The sequence below is a fragment of the Bombina bombina genome, chromosome 1 (assembly GCF_027579735.1).
Source record: "Bombina bombina isolate aBomBom1 chromosome 1, aBomBom1.pri, whole genome shotgun sequence".
Classification (NCBI taxonomy): domain Eukaryota; kingdom Metazoa; phylum Chordata; class Amphibia; order Anura; family Bombinatoridae; genus Bombina; species Bombina bombina.
In genome coordinates, this window is record NC_069499.1 from 1,021,954,389 (window position 1) to 1,021,971,078 (window position 16,690).

General features: G+C 38.2%; 1 protein-coding gene and 1 pseudogene across 1 annotated transcript in view; one reads left to right on the forward strand and one right to left on the reverse strand.

The window, feature by feature from the left end:
- LOC128662581 (phosphatidate phosphatase LPIN3-like) overlaps positions 1 to 11,960 on the forward strand; it is a 29,749-nt pseudogene extending 17,789 nt beyond the window's left edge.
- The window catches only part of LOC128662706 (EMILIN-3-like), a 13,917-nt gene continuing 9,179 nt past the window's right edge, over positions 11,953 to 16,690 (reverse strand). The window contains exon 4 of the mRNA XM_053716635.1: positions 11,953 to 16,690. This exon is cut by the window's right edge and continues 400 nt beyond it. Within this exon, the coding sequence (XP_053572610.1) occupies positions 15,301 to 16,690 (1,390 nt within the window). The 3' untranslated portion in view covers positions 11,953 to 15,300.

Below are 16,690 nucleotides of genomic sequence, written 5' to 3' on the forward strand. Positions count from 1 at the left end.
CATAATCAAATTAGTTAAAAAGGAAGCTGACACTTTATTTAACATATATACAGACGAGCAAGTTACCATAGATTGGATCAATAAGGAAATGGGTATATAACTTCCAGTCCTAATTAGTCATTATGTTTGAAGCCAACAAAAAATAAAAACAATAAGGCTAAAAACCAGGCTGTGTGCCCTGGATAGAGTCCTGCAAAGATAGGGAGAAATATCAGGAGTAAAGGGGGGGGGGATAAGGTGTAAGCAGTCATGCAGTATACACAGACTATGCGCTCAAAGGCGTCCTCCTGCCTGCGTACTGCTGGAATTTAACCCAGTCAGACGATTTCTAACTGCTTCCCTGTTGCTTTACACACATACAAGCATACACAGTATCAAATCTCCTCTTTATCTTTAATCATATAACAAAGAGCGTGACTCTGTAGCAATAAATCCCTATTCCTCAATCAAATGATGATTGGCTAGTTAATATGTGGTACAATATATCACAATGTATCACACCGTGAGTGGCTGTCTATGTGATAGTCCTCATATATCCATGCAGATAGAACGTAAGGGCTATAACTCAGAACCCTCCTTATCTATATTTATGGCTAATGTATCTGGACATACAGGCTATAACATTTGTACACACACAAAATAATATGTAAAATGTAAAGTTCAATTAGAAAACAAGCCATTCATAGCTCCCACAATGTAGGACCCTTCTCTCAGGCCACGCCCACCGCCGCGTTTCGTCACTTGTACGTGACTTTGTCAGGGCATAGGGCCGACCCAGCCGTTCAGTCCACTTGATATATTCTTCGGTTACCATGGTTATAACCTAGTATACGGAAGTGCTAACCGTGTACTCTTTGTGGCGATCCTATTTGTAGGAACTTGTTCCAAACTATTATGAGGCATTATCACATGTTTATTTTCACAGGTTTACAGTAAACATGTCGCATTCTCAGAACGACTATGTCAAGATATCTTAGTTATTTTTCAAAAGCACTGCGTAGAAAACCCTTGAGCCCAGAACTCAACACGGACACACATGAAAAATCATTTCGATTGTACAGGGGTCCCAAAATCCATTTATATTTAAACTAATGCTTATACAAAGATATGCTATAAAATGCCCCATAAGAAAAATTGAAAAAGGTCAGATATACAATATTTCAAATTCATTACCTGAAACACTGCCTTAGGGCAATGCTCTTTTAACATTACTAAATGGATGTATTTAAGATATACATAAAACGTCCATTTGGGTACTAGCGTATATAACTCACTTGACTAATATCAAAGTATATTAGTGTATATTTTGACCAGTAGCGGTATTACATATTCCCCTATCTTCCCCAATATATGTATTGGCTTCAATGTAGCCTTTGTCTGATCCGATGTCTAAGGTGCATATTTGAGTATTTCTATATGTATATTTCATGTATAAATGTTATTTATTTTGTATTCCAAAGTATTATCTATATTATCGCTACCTCTATTTCATTATACTTATATATCAATATCGTAATATATGTTTAGGGTATTAGATATATATATATAATCTCTTATTCACTATATATTAAGAATTACAGGTTGTAATCATCCTTATATTAAGTGGTGTTATTTCACCTAGACATTTCAATTTAAATTAGATACTGCAGGGATTGTATGCCCCATCGTAAATGGTAAGGGATACCGTATTTATTAGTATAAAAAAAAAGATAGATTATTAGGCAATACAAATTATGTCAAAACACACCCTCCACTGAGTTTATAGTGAGTATATAGTGGTTGTAATGCTTAAAGGATTACTTTCTGTTATAATTTTTAAGCTAAACAACTAACATATTAAAGTTAATAAACATTAATTAATACCTACTCACCTATATTTTCTCCAAAACGAAGTTTCATAACGTTCTAAAAGTTATATCTTTTATTCGCCGATGATGTCACGTTATCCTGCCCTCTATTTTCAGCACTGAGTGTTCAAAATACTTAAACCAATAACTTTGTTTAAAGCGCCATTTTGAAACCTAGGTATTGTAAACGGATTGGTACAGAGCAAAGGATACCCACGGAGTGGGTTTGGAAAACAATTAAATTTGCAGACACGATTTCTGATATACGGTAGAGATATGTTAATGAAATGCTATTGATAAAAAGCGTATTTGGGGTAGTTAGTTAGTAACAGGCATAGAAAATATTTACTTACAGTGGCCCTTTAAGTGTTTAGAGAAAGCTCTTATAGGAAATTGCTTCATGTAAAGCTTTTGGGGATGCAGACTGTAGTTCATGTATCCATCTGCATTCTTTTTGCAAAAGCATTTTGTTTATGTCCCCCCTTCTACCTTTCAATTTCAGTTGTTCAATTGCAAAAAAAATACACTTGATATTTGTTATCTTTATGTACTGTATTTATATGTTTTGCCACTGGGTACATTTCGGTTCCCTTTAATGTCCCCCATGTGTTCAAGTACTCTTGTACGAAGTTCTCTAGACATTTCGCCCACATAGATCAGGGGACGTTTACACATGGCAACATATATAACTCTCTTAGTTCTACAGTTCATAAAGTCAGTTATTGGGTATCGTTTACTTGTTTTTGGATGTTCACAGTATTTTTGAGGGGACATATTCTTACATGCCTGACAACGTCCACATTTGTGGAAACCTTTTGTTTCCTGCAGCCATGTCCTTGGCTTTATTTGGGAAAAATGACTTTTCGTCAGGATATCTTTTAGATTCTGGGATCTCCTGTTATCGTGGGTTTGTCTGTAATTACTTCTGTAAGATCAGAGTCCTCTTGTAATACGTGCCAATGTTTTTGGAAGATGTTACGAATTACACTATTTTTCTTGTCAAAAGTACATATGATTCTGATTTTATTCGGGGTAGTTGGTCTATCATCATCTTTTCTTTCTTGTAATAAAACTGGTCTCTCTAATGCTTTGGCTCGTTGATAAGCCTTTTTGAGACACCTATTCGGGTAACCTCTTTCTTTAAATCTCTTCCATAGTTCTTTTGCTTCAGACTCAAAATCTTCCTCAGTACTACAGTTTCGTCTTGCTCTCAGGTACTGTCCAAAAGGTATACCCATCCTTTGGCATTTTGGTTGGTAGCTGTCACAATTAAGGAGACTATTTGTTGATGTCTCTTTTCTGAACAACTTCGTGTTTAGGGACCCATCTACCTCCTTTCTGATTTCAAGATCTAGAAATGAGATACTAATCTCTTCAATCGTAGAAGTATAGTGCATTCCATGGGCGTTATCATTAAGCCAACACACAAAGTTTGTGAAATCCTCTTTTGTGCCTGTCCAAAGGATTAGCACATCATCGATGTAGCAAATGTATAAATCCATGAATCTCATAAATGGATTTATATCTTGATTAAGGATAAAAGTATGTTCGATCCACCCCAAGAACAAATTTGCATATGTAGGGGCACAACATGTACCCATTGCTGTGCCCTTCTTTTGCAGATATACTTTATTATCAAACCAAAAATAATTGTGCCTTAGCACAAAATCAAGTAGGTCTATGATAAAGTCATCCTCTTCACTCCCTATTGGATTTACAGTTTTTTGAAAAAATTGTACAGCCTGTCTCGCCAATGTGTGAGAGCTATTAGGGCATAGGCTTTCAACATCAATGCTTGCCAAAAGAGTGTTATCATGTACATTGATGTTTTCTAAACACTTGAGAACATCTTTAGTGTCTTGGACATAAGATGTCAATGTATACACAAATTCTCTAAGTTTCTTTTCAATGTAAATACTGATGTTTTCTGTCAAGCAACCATTGCCCGACACAATCGGCCTACCTGGTGGTTCATTGGTATTTTTGTGGATCTTAGGTAAGCTGTAGAATGTTGCTATCCTGGGTGTCATGTTACACATAAATTTGTATTCAGCTTTGGAAATTATTCTTTCACCATAACCTCTATCCAACATTGATTTTAATTCTTTGGTGAATATTTGAGTAGGATCATGTGTGAGTATTTGATAGTTAGAATATCAAGACACATCTTTTTATACTGTGTGTTATTCATAATTACCATGTTTCTACCCTTATCTGCACTTTTTATTGTTATATCAGAATTGTTTTTCAACTCAGACATAGCCTTTCTTTCTTTTTTCCTAGTTTTACTTTTACAGTTTAGTGCTTTGAGTTCGGTGGTTACCAGAGAAACAAACTTATCAATGGTAGGGTATTTAGAGATTGTGGGCTGAAGGTTCTCTTAGGTTTTACAATGCTGCTAGTGGGAGCATTATCAAGATCATCATTCTCATCTAATAGTGTTAGCATTAAATTCACTATTTCTTGGTCATCTTCTTCTACCCCCATATCAGTAAGACAGGTTTTATTAGCATATTTATAAAATTTGTGTAATGCCAGCTTTCTTGCAAATACATGTGTGTCCTTCACCCAGATAAACGTATCATATTTTGGAGTGGGAATAAAGGAAAGGCTCTTTGATAACAGGGTATAGTGTTCTTGTCTTAGATCTATACCTGCTAAATTAATGATTTGTAGTCCTGCCTCTTTCATTTTTGTTTGTTTGGTGGTTTTGTTCCGCTTTGTTGTCTCATTCTTATAGTTCTTTTTGGTGGAAAGAGGTCTCTCTCTAAAAAAATCCCCGTGATTGAGGGTTCAGTTGTTGGTATTATTACATTCGCTGCAACTGTTTGTGTTTCTTCCTCATCTGAGGGTTCTGAATCTGTGGAGGAATTATCTAATGTATGCGCTTTGTATTTCGGTTCTTGTGTATATCTAGTGTTTCTACGTTTGTAATTAGCTTTATATATGTTTCCCTTCTGATGGTTTGACCACTCTCTCTGTAGTTTCCTATTTTTTTGTCTCACTCAGTTCTTCTTTTAGTTTATCTATATGAAATTTTAGTTTTTGGTCCAAAGACTCAAAATCTTTATGTGATGTAAATTTGTTTGTTTGTACTTTGGCTTCCTCTAATAACTTCATTAATTGTTCATAATGGTTTCTTTCATATTCTAATGTGAGTTTCATGAGATCAAGGGAACATTGGGTCAGAATTTCTTGCCACCGTAAGATGAGATTTTCATCAGGAATGTGAAAAGAGGGTGCCAATTGGATACGTAAACCTCTTGGAATAAGTTTGTTTTTAACATAAATTTCTAGACTGAAAATCTCCCAAAAACGATTTTACTTGTTTTTTCATAATTTTTGCTATGCTTTTGAAAGCTTCTTCAATGTTAGTGGCCTGTGGACATATGTTGCCTACATTGAGAGTGAAAAGCCTTTCGCCCTCCTGCTTCCATTTATCAAAATCAAGGATAGGTAGCCCACCATTGCCACCTACTCTCTTTACCTTTAATATCCTTAACATATGGCAAAACATATAAATACAGTACATAGAGATAACAAATATAAAGTGTATTTTTTGCAATTGAACAACTGAAATTGAAAGGTAGAAGGGGGGACATAAACAAAATGCTTTTGCAAAAAGAATGCAGATGGATACATGAACTACAGTCTGCATCCCCAAAAGCTTTAAATGAAGCAATTTCCTATAAGAGCTTTCTCTAAACACTTAAGCATTACAACCACTATATACTATCCGTGGAGGGTGTGTTTTGACGTAATTTTTATTGCCTAATAATCTATATATATATATATATATTTTTATACTAATAAATACGGTACCCCCTTACCATTTACGATGGGGCATACAATCCCCGCAGTATCTAATTTAATTTGGAATGTCTAGGTGACATAACACCACTTAATATAAGGATGATTCCAACTTATAATTCTTAATATATTGTGAATAAGAGATTATATATATCTAATACCCTAAACATATATTACAATATTGATATATAAGTATAATGAAATAGAGGTAGCGATAATATAGATAATACTTAGGAATACAAAATAAATAACATTTATACATGAAATATACATATAGAAATATTCAAATATGCACCTTAGACATCGGATCAGACAAAGGCTACATTGAAGCCAATACATATATTGGGGAAGATAGGGGAATATGTAATACCGCTACTGGTCAAAATATACACTAATATACTTTGATATTAGTCAAGTGAGTTATATACGCTAGTACCCAAATGGACGTTTTTTGTATATCCTGAATACGTCCATTTAGTAATGTTAAAAGAGCATTGCCCTAAGGCAGGTGTTTTAGGTAATGAATTTGAAATATTGTATATCTGACCTTTTTCAAATTTTCTTATGGGGCATTTTATAGCATATCTTTGTATAAGCATTAGTTTAAATATAAATGGATTTTGGGACCCTGTACAATCGAAATGATTTTTCATGTGTGTCCGTGTTGAGTTCTGGGCTCAAGGGTTTTCTATGCAGTGCTTTTGAAAAATAACTAAGATATCTTGACATAGTCGTTCTGAGAATGCGACATGTTTACTGTAAACCTGTGAAAATAAACATGTGATAATGCCTCATAATAGTTTGGAACAAGTTCCTACAAATATGATCGCCACAAAGAGTACACAGTTAGCACTTCAGTATATTAGGTTATAACCATGGTAACCGAAGAATATATCAAGTGGACTGAATGGCTGGGTCGGCCCTATGCCCTGACGAAGTCACGTACGAGTGACGAAACGCGGCGGTGGGCGTGGCCTGAGAAAAGGGTCCTACATTGTGGGAGCTATGAACGGCTTGTTTTCTTATTGAACTTTACATTTTACATATTATTTTGTGTGTGTACAAATGGTATAGCCTGTATGTCCAGATACATTAGCCATAAATATAGATAAGGAGGGTTCCGAGTTATAGCCCTTACGTTCTATCTGCATGGATATATGAGGACTATCACATAGACAGCCACTCACGGTGTGATACATTGTGATATATTGTACCACATATTAACTAGCCAATCATCATTTGATTGAGGAATAGGGATTTATTGCTACAGAGTCACGCTCTTTGTTATATGATTAAAGATCAAGAGGAGATTTGATACTGTGTATGCTTGTATGTGTGTAAAGCAACAGGGAAGCAGTTAGAAATCGGCTGACTGGGTTAAATTCCAGCAGTACGCAGGCAGGAGGACGCCTTTGAGCGCATAGTCTGTGTATACTGCATTACTGCTTACACCTTATCTCCCCCCCCCCCCCATTACTCCTGATATTTCTCCCTATCCTTGCAGGACTCTATCCAGGGCACACAGCCCTGTTTTTAGCCTTATTGTTTTTATTTTTAGTTGGCTTCAAACATAATGACTAATTAGGACTGGAAGTTATATACCCATTTCCTTATTGATCCAATCTATGGTAACTTGTTCGTCTGTATATATGTTAAATAAAGTGTCAGCTTCCTTTTTAACTAATTTGAGATATTATAGTGTCTAATTCAGCACTTGGCTTTAATGCCACAAATCCTCTAATTATACAAGATAATCACAGAGGTAAAAAGTGTATTACTATAACCGTGTTGGTTATGCAAAACTAGGGAATGGATAATAAAGGGATTATCTATCTTTTAAAACAATAAATATTCTGGTGTAGACTGTCCCTTTAAGGGTCCTGAGGAAGTTTTGGTTTTATGTTTCTTCAATGTGTTCCAAATGACTTGTTATAACTTCCACTGAGTATTAAATGTAAGGAAATGTGTTCCTTAATGTTTATTTATGTTAAATATCAGTTTTTTTTCTCATTAAAACCATTACCTATTGTTCTGAAGGACATGCTCATTTAAATGGACTATATATATATATATATATATATATATATATATATATATATATATATATATAATCCACCATATGAGAATCCGCCCTCCAGGGACACCAACCTGAGTTACTGTTACAAATATAGATACTGCACAATAAACAGTGAACAGGATTTCTTCAAAAGAATAACACATTTATTTAACGTTTCGGGGACATTCTTCCCCTTCTTCAGAACACAAATATGATGCACAGCATCCAACTTAAATAAGACAAAAAAAGCAATCAAACAATTACCTCCCCCCTTGTGTAAAGCACCAAAGAGTGTGTGAGAATCGCCAAACCGGAAGTGCCTCAACCTCACACCGGTCCGGCGTAAAACAAATACAAAAAATATCACAATTATCAAAAACATATATAAACATTCGCTTAAATCTTCTTGATATTTTTTGTATTTGTTTTACTCCGGACCGGAAGTGTGAGGTCGAGGCACTTCCGGTTTGGCGATTCTCACACACTGTTTGGCGCTTTACACAAGGGGAGGTAATTGTTTGATTGCTTTTTTGTCTTATTTAAGTTGGATGCTGTGCATCATATTTGTGTTCTGAAGAAGGGGAAGAATGTCCCCGAAACGTTAAATAAATTTGTTATTCTTTTGAAGAAATCCTGAGGTTCACTGTTTATTGTGCAGTGTATATATATATATATATATATATATATATATATACACACACATTCACAAAGCCTAATAATTAAGTATTAAAATGCTAATTATGGCTGCAAATTATGTCCTTTCTAATGATAATCTAAGAAACTGAACATTATGCAAAAACATAGCGAGGTTGGATCCTAAGCACAGAGAGACAACAACACAGAGACAGAGCCCAAATATAAAAAACTCGACGACATGGAGAAAAATTCAACAAAAAAATAAGCTAAATAGGAGTGTTGCTGGGGGTATAGACACAATGTGAGGCGAAGGCTGCCGGGGGGGGAGAGAGGAGCGTTGCTGGGGTACAGACACAATGTGAGGGGAAGGCTGCAGGGGGAGAGGGGAGCGTTGCTGGGGGTATAGACGCAATGTGAAGGGAATCCTGCAGGTGGAGAGTGGAGTGTTGCTGGGGGTACAGACGCAATGTAAGTGGAGTGTTGCTGGAGGTATAGATGCAATGTGGGTGGAAGGCTGCAGGGGGGAAGAGGGGAGCGTTGCTGGGGGTACAGACACAATGTGAGGGGAAGGATGCAGGGGGAGAGGGGAGCATTGCTGGGGGTATAGATGCAATGTGAAGGGAATCCTGCAGGGGGAGAGTGGAGTGTTGCTGGGGGTACAGGCGCAATGTAAGTGGAGTGTTGCTGGAGGTATAGATGCAATGTGGGTGGAAGGCTGCAGGAGGGAAGAGGGGAGCGTTGCTGGGGGTACAGACACAATGTGAGGGGAAGGCTGCAGGGGGATGAGGGGAGCGTTTCTGGGGGTATAGACGCAATGTGAAGGGAAGGCTGCAGGGGGAGAGGGGAGTGTTGCTGGGGGTACAGACACAATGTGAGGGGAAGGTTGCAGGGGGATGAGGGTAGTGTTGCTGGGTGTACAGACACAATGTGAGGGAAAGGCTGCAGGGGGAAGAGTGGAGCTTGTTGGGGGTACAGACACAATGTGAGGGGAAGGCTGCAAGGGGGAGAGGGGAGCGTTGCTGGGGGTGTAGACGCAATGTGAGAGGAAGGCTGCATGGCAAGAGGGGAGTGTTGCTGGGGGTATAGGTGCAATGTGGGTGGAAGGCTGCAGGGGAGAAGAGGGTAACATTGCTGGGGGTACAGACACAATGTGAGGGGAAGGCTGCAGGGGGACGAGGGAAGCATTGCTGAGGGTATAGACGCAATATGAGGTGAAGGCTGCAGGGGGAGAGGAGAGTGTTGCTAGGGGTACAGATGCAATGTGAGGGGAAGGTTGCAAGGGGGAGAGGGGAGCATTAGTGGCAGTGCAACACAATGTAAAGGGAAGGCTGCAAGAGGAGAGAGGGGAGTGTTGCTGGGGGGCACAGACACATGCTGAGGTGAGGATTGAAGAGGACACAGATACAATGAGTGTGAAGGGTCTAAATGCAGATGGGAAGATTGCAGGGGGAACAGAACAATAAAGTGGGTCAGACACATGGAGGTTGAGTGATGCTGGGGGCACAGACGGAATGTGAGGATTGTATTGGTACAGTCACAACAGAATATGGATGGGCATAACTTATATACTAATATACAGCTAAGGTATTTTTTCCTGTTTTCTTCCCTTTTACTTTCAGGATGTTATGGCTTACAAGCAAGTGGGGGTGCCCGAATCTCGAATCTTCACTGTGAACCCACAAGGGGTACTGACTCAAGAGCTAAATCCTAGCTTTAAATCCTCGTGAGTATAAAGGCAAATTTGATAGCAGGTGTGACCTGACATGTGGGGCCTTGATGACACATATCTACCTCACACTATCTTCCTTTTACTTTCATCTCCAGGTACTCTGCTCTCAAAGAATTAGTGAACGTCATGTTCCCTCCTTTGGCCACTGATTCAGTCACCTCACTGCTATCTTCAGATTTCAACAGCTTTTCATTCTGGAGAACACCTGTGCTTGAAATCAACGAAGAACATCTTGCAGAGGTCTTCTAGAAACTGGACCTCTACTATTCTTGAAATAGACTTGAAACCACCCCCTGACAAGAGGTGCTAAGGACACACATCTCTTAACTTCTCTTTATAGAGAGATTGCTGGACGTTTAGTTTTTCATCATAGCAATAAAAAAAACTTTGTCATGCACCTTAGTCCTCTTTAGAATATTAGAAAATTGACCGCTGAACGACACAGGCATTCTGGAATATAATTTTTGAAAAAGAAAAGGCTCAATCCAGGAGTAGAATCCAAAATATCTTTAATCCATTAAACAAAGTTAATACAGGTGTAGCAGTCGGTCTATTCTGGAATATAAATCTCACCTCCTAATGCACTGAAATCAGGACACTTATAGGGACATAAAAGTCTGTTTGTTTTCATTACTCTTCAAAGAATCAAAACCGGAGTTTTGAAGGTTGGTAAATATTTTTAATGCTTGGAAAATAATGCCCTTTAAAATCCACAGTAAGCTGGACAGGGATGTTTGTCTATTTAATTGTCACTTCCTAATACACAGATATTTGTCAAAAACAAAATACAAAACATAAAAAATAGTGAGCAAGTAATAGAACTCCCCTTGTGTCACTGCAGTCTCTCCACACTGTTTACAAATATTTTTCAAAAGGTGCGCAACCGGACACAGGTTTTATTAAAGGTAAACCCCACGTTTTTCATGAATCAGATAGAGCATGGAATTTTAAACAGCTTTCCAATTTACTTCTATTATCTACTTTACTTGCTTCTCTGGGTAGGCATAGGAGCAGCAATGCAGTACTGATAGCTAGCTGCTGATTGGTAGCTGCACACATGTGCCTCTTGTCATTGGTTCGCCAGAAGAGTTCAGCTAGCTCCCAGTAATGCATTGCTGCTCCTAAGCCTACCTAGGTATATTTTTTAACAAAAGATACCAAGGGAATGAAGCAAATTTAGATAATAGAAGATAATTGAAAAGTTGTTTAAAATTCCATAGTCTATCTGAATCATGAAAGAAAAAAAAATTGTGTTTCATGTCCCTTTAAGGAAATGTGAAAAAAAAACTCAAAAATATGTCTGTGAGGAGAAACATTTCAAAAGTAAAATAAGATATTTTTTTATCAATACATCCCAGTGAGTAGATGTTTTTATTGCTTATGCTGCACTATATGTGTGTTTCTACTTGTCTCAAGATCCTGGCCTAAAGATGAAGAATGAGGAAAATGTAGAGGAACATGTGAGTTAGATAATATTCCTTTTGAAATGTGTGTTTTTTTAATCTTTTATAACAGTGGTCATTTTTCACATAGAGGAAAACCTGAGTCTGATTGTGTCCCTTTTGGAGAATTTCTGCAGACAACCCAAATGTCCCTATTTAAGAGGAACAGTCCCTAATTATGAGCTCTGTTCCTCTGAGGCAGCCTTATGTCCCTATTTGCAGAATGTCCCCTAGCTCTGCTCATAGAGCACTGACCAACAAGACACCAACAGACCAGACACTGTCTTGCCCCAAAAATGGTGACCCCCCCCTCCTGAGTACCTAATACCACAAATGTTGGGAGGTATCAGGGCATATATCTCTCATATCCTACTAACACCAAGGTATACATCATTATTAGTACTCCTATGTAGTAATAAAGTAAGAAACTGGTTGAACAAGGTTTTTTTTTATTTTTATTTCTCTTCCTCCAGAGCCCACAGAACAACAATACAATTTTTATATTAGACAATGACAATTAACAACCAAAATAGAAAAAAAAATCTTATCTGTGGTTTACTTTACTTCTCTTTAAATTTTATGCTTCAAAATAATATTAAACATCTTTAAAAAATATAATAAAAAATGAAAAAGAACAACAACCCTGACACATGCAGTATTATATTCATAAGACATCTGATAAATGTAGAGGTTTCTTTTTTATTTATTACAGTTTAAAATGTATCCTCTGCATAAAAAAAGGCCGGCAGTCTGTTTTCTAATGGACTTTCCCCTGCCAGAGGAGCTTATGCTACTTTTTATAGAGAAAGCGATTTGAAATATGATTTAAAGAAATATTTTGGATGGATAAATAGCACCCCAGAAGTGGCTGCATTAATTAATGGATCCAATTGTAAAGGTGGATTTGCTTAAAGAGACACTAAACGCCACTGGTCTGCATATTTGGTAAAACTAATGGAAGTTAAGGGGATGCACTGCAGGAATATGCAGATATCCAGTTATTTTTGTTTCACAGTGTCGCCTATAGAGTAGATAAAAAAAATATAAAATCTGCAACTACTATAAAAATAGATTAAAGGGACATGAACCCCAATTTTTTTCTTTCATGATTCAGAAAGAACATGCTTTCCATATTATTTCTATTATCTAATTGGTTTCCTTTGCCTGGTATCCTTTGTTAAAAAAGAACACCTAGGTAGGCTTATGAGCTGCTGATTGATGGCTGCACAATTATGCCTCATATTATTGGTTCACCCATTTGCATTTCTGTTCCTTCAATAAAGGATACAAAGAGAATGAAGCAAATTAGATAATAGAAGCGAAGAAAGTTGTTAAAAATTGTACACTGTATCAAAATCATGCCCCTTTAATAAAGTAAAACTACATGGAAGAAGAACACATTATAGGCTCAAAGATGCAAATGAGATGAAACAGTGTTATCCAGTTCTAAATCCTAGTGGATGTAGTGCAAAGCATGTGTAGACTTAAGCGTTATACAAATTCATAAATGTTTATCTAGGTAATTACAGTTGTTTTTTTCTATTAACTGCTCTCCAATATAGAGGAACTTGTATATCCCACCCCTAAGGTAACTCCACGAATAGGAGGATCCCAACGCTGCTAATATAAATATCCCACCCATGAGGTGTGTGCAGAAAAGTAATGAACTGAGAGGGAAACCATGTGGCAAAGGAACTTTAATTAGAAATGTCCTTAATGAATTCTACCACCGCAGAACACTACACTCAGTATCCATAAAAATGAGGAAAATATTAGATCAGTTAATTGTACAGTATTTATGTACAATTTACTGGACTGTTTGGTTTAATACTGGACACAGGTGTTGTTATTTACTTTTGACTGCCTTGCAAACGTATTGTCATTGTTTAAGTTTAAGAAAATGAGGGTGCTCACTAGTCAGTTGACAACATGCAGTTTATGCCTTAAAGCATTGTTCCACAAAGCCACACATTCCGTGGCTGTGTAATTTTGAGGGTAATGTAAAATCACAGCAAAACCTTATCTTTCTGTAGAAAATGAGGTACATGAAGGGGCCTTGTTCATGGTGTCTCCAAAGTCACCAGCTCCTATGTTAATATAAGCAGCCAATTTGCTAGAGAATGGAGAGATTAGTAAGCTTTAGTGAATCAGCTGCATAGAATAACATATGAACTAGTGAAGTTGGAGAGACCACTTAGTAAATCTATAAACCATCATTTCACAAAAATTGAAATGACAAATCTAACCCCAATGTAAATAAAAACCAACAGTTAGAGATGATTTAGAAACAGTAACAACATAGACCAGTTTAAAAAAAAAATAATATATTTGGGCTAAGAGGCATATAATAGGAGAAGCAAAGTAACTGCTGGAGCTCTGAATAGGCCAGAAATTATATTCTCAAATATATAGAGCACCAACAGACACCGTCACCATTAATATGATTGGTGTTATAGTAAATTAACAATTAATAGGGTCAATGTGATGCTTCTTATCAGGTTTTGGGCAAACTCATTATGTACAGGTCATTGATCTGGGTCACAGGGCCTAAAATTGTTACATTTTAGAGCAACAATGGTGAACTTAATCAATGCTTTAACATTTGTAAAATACTATTTTCTGAATTTTCAAGTAATGTTTTTATTTGCCACAAGGTGGCGCCAGCTCCACTCATAACATTAGAACATCATGCATTAGAGTGTAAAGGGGACTTGCAGCGCACATTGTATTCAGACAATAGAAGTGATGGCATGTTCAGGCTGCACTCCAATATGTATCTGCAAACTGTGTATGCATCAATGAATACCTCTTAACGTTTCAAGCTGAAAAGAAGGGCATTTACTTGTTACTTGCCACTGTTTCTAACACTGGAATCTCCAAAAACCCTATATTAGGCAAGTACACAAGTCCCCCCCCCCCCAGGGGCCCCAGAGATGACTGTACTAATACTGTAAAATTAAGCTCCCTTCAGCAAGTATTCTAAATTTTAGTTAGATTATGTTAAATTTAAAATACGTTAGCTATAAACTCGTGTACTCAAGTACTATGAAAAAAAAAAAATATTTGTGGGTATTCAATGGTTTGTGATCATGGCTTGAAGTAAGCTGTAGGCCAGGAGAATACTGTGTGTTTGCCTTTAAAACAGTGATTCATTCAGTAAAAGGAACAGTTGGCAGACAGCACAATGTCTTTTGTGTGGAAAAGGAGTATGGTGTGATCAATACTTCAATGTAAGGTAATGCGATAGCACTGGAGAAAGTGATGCCCTATATTGTTCCCGGGATTGATGATTTTGGTGCCACTTGCTCACATCTGAACAAACATGATTAGTTTTGACTTTATGGAAGCAGCAATACTTCTGACTCCATCATATAAAACGTTCCTTTGACAGTGCAAAGCCTGATGGCTTAAACAGAGTTGAGAGGTTTCCATATAAAGGTAACGTCAAGGTAAAAATCAACAAAAACAGAACTGATGAAACCCAGAATCCTGCAGTGAATCAGGGGTTATACAAGACACAAATACATAACATATAAGGAGTCATGTAGAACTTCCTTTGCATAATTATAATAATAATAATGCCCTAGCACCAAACAAAGCCCCACTTTCTAGACTTCACTCATAGTGGCTTTTTAGGCTGGTAAAGCTGTACCAGAATTTATGAAGTAACAAACTTTAATGAGGTGAGTAACCCTCCTGGGGTAAATTCTGAGAGGTGCAATGCTTTGCAATTTATATCCACAAGTCAGTCCACAGTCCTAATTTCATAGATCTCCTGTGCTATTGCTCACCATAAGTGGCTTGGGTTGTGGGTGGTTGTGGCAGAATTGGTGCATGATGGTTGATTTTGCTTAGTTCAAGCCTAAGGGCAGCCAGACCACGCTCATGAGAAGCTAATGTGCTGTTGACATTGTCAAGATAGCTCAAAATGTCCTTCTCTGGACTCCCACATGCATTTTCCACCTCCGACACCCTACGCTCAAATTGAGCCACCTCCCCATGTAATTCTCGAGACAGTTGCTGGCAGCTACCTAATTGTCCTGCCAAACGTGCTTTCATCCTCTCCATATCTCCACGTAACCCAAGTAACTGTGTCCGACTAGAGCGGATTTGGGAACCGTGTCCAACCACCTTGTCCTGGACAGAGTGCAGTTCCTCATTCAGTCGGCTCCCTCGTTCCTCAACTGTAGAGTTCACCTGGGTAACAGCATCAGCATACCTGGTCACTGTCTCTTCCAGGCCATGCAAAGACCGTCCCACACTCCGCAGGTTGACTTGCAACAGAGTGATTTCTCCTTGCAAGGTCTCCTCTTTCTGTCTCTCCAGTTGCCTTTGAATGTTCAATACTGTGTTGTTGAGGTGGCCCAGTTGACTGTGAAGATCTTGGTTTTGCTCTTTGCACTGTGACACTTCATTGTGGATTTCCAGTAATGAATCTCCAGGTACTGAGCATCCAGCTGCACACAGCTCCTCTATAGCAGCAAGTCGGCTCTGCACATCTGTCATACCCTCTATGCCCTCTTTTTGTAATGTTGACATCTGCTCTTCTAATAGTGGCATAGTGGCCCCATCTAAAGAAAGTGCTGCAGTGGCATTGCTCAACTCTCCTACAGCAGTTAACAACCTCTCCTCCAGGACTCGGACCTTGTCATCTATAGATGCTCTAACGCCATCTAGCTCGGCCATCAGCTGTCCCCTTTCCATTCCTTCTTGGCAGCACCTCCTAGTTCCCTCCTCAGTGAGATTCAAACGACCCTCCACCTCATCTAGCCTTGCTGAGACTTGTGGCTCCAGAGTAAGGTGCATGACTTCCACATCCAGTCTCTGACTCAAGCTGCGGTGTTCCTCACTTAGCTGACGCATTCCACGCTCAAGTTCCTCTACTCTCCTAGTCAGTTCCTCCAGACGTCCACAGCAGCCCTCAGGTGCATTAAGCCCCTGCACTGTAGCACCTATTTGAGACATTTCCTTTCGCATTTCTAGCTCTCTTCCATCCATTTCCTGTAACAGCCTATGCCTTGCTGCATTTTCTCCATCCTGACATTCCTTCTGAACAGCCCGAACTTTAGTGTCACAATTTCCTTGAATATTCTGCAACCTTGCTTCAAGCCCATCCAGCAGCTGGGCCCGGGCCTCTGCCAGCTTACCCTCAAGATATTGGTCCAGCAGT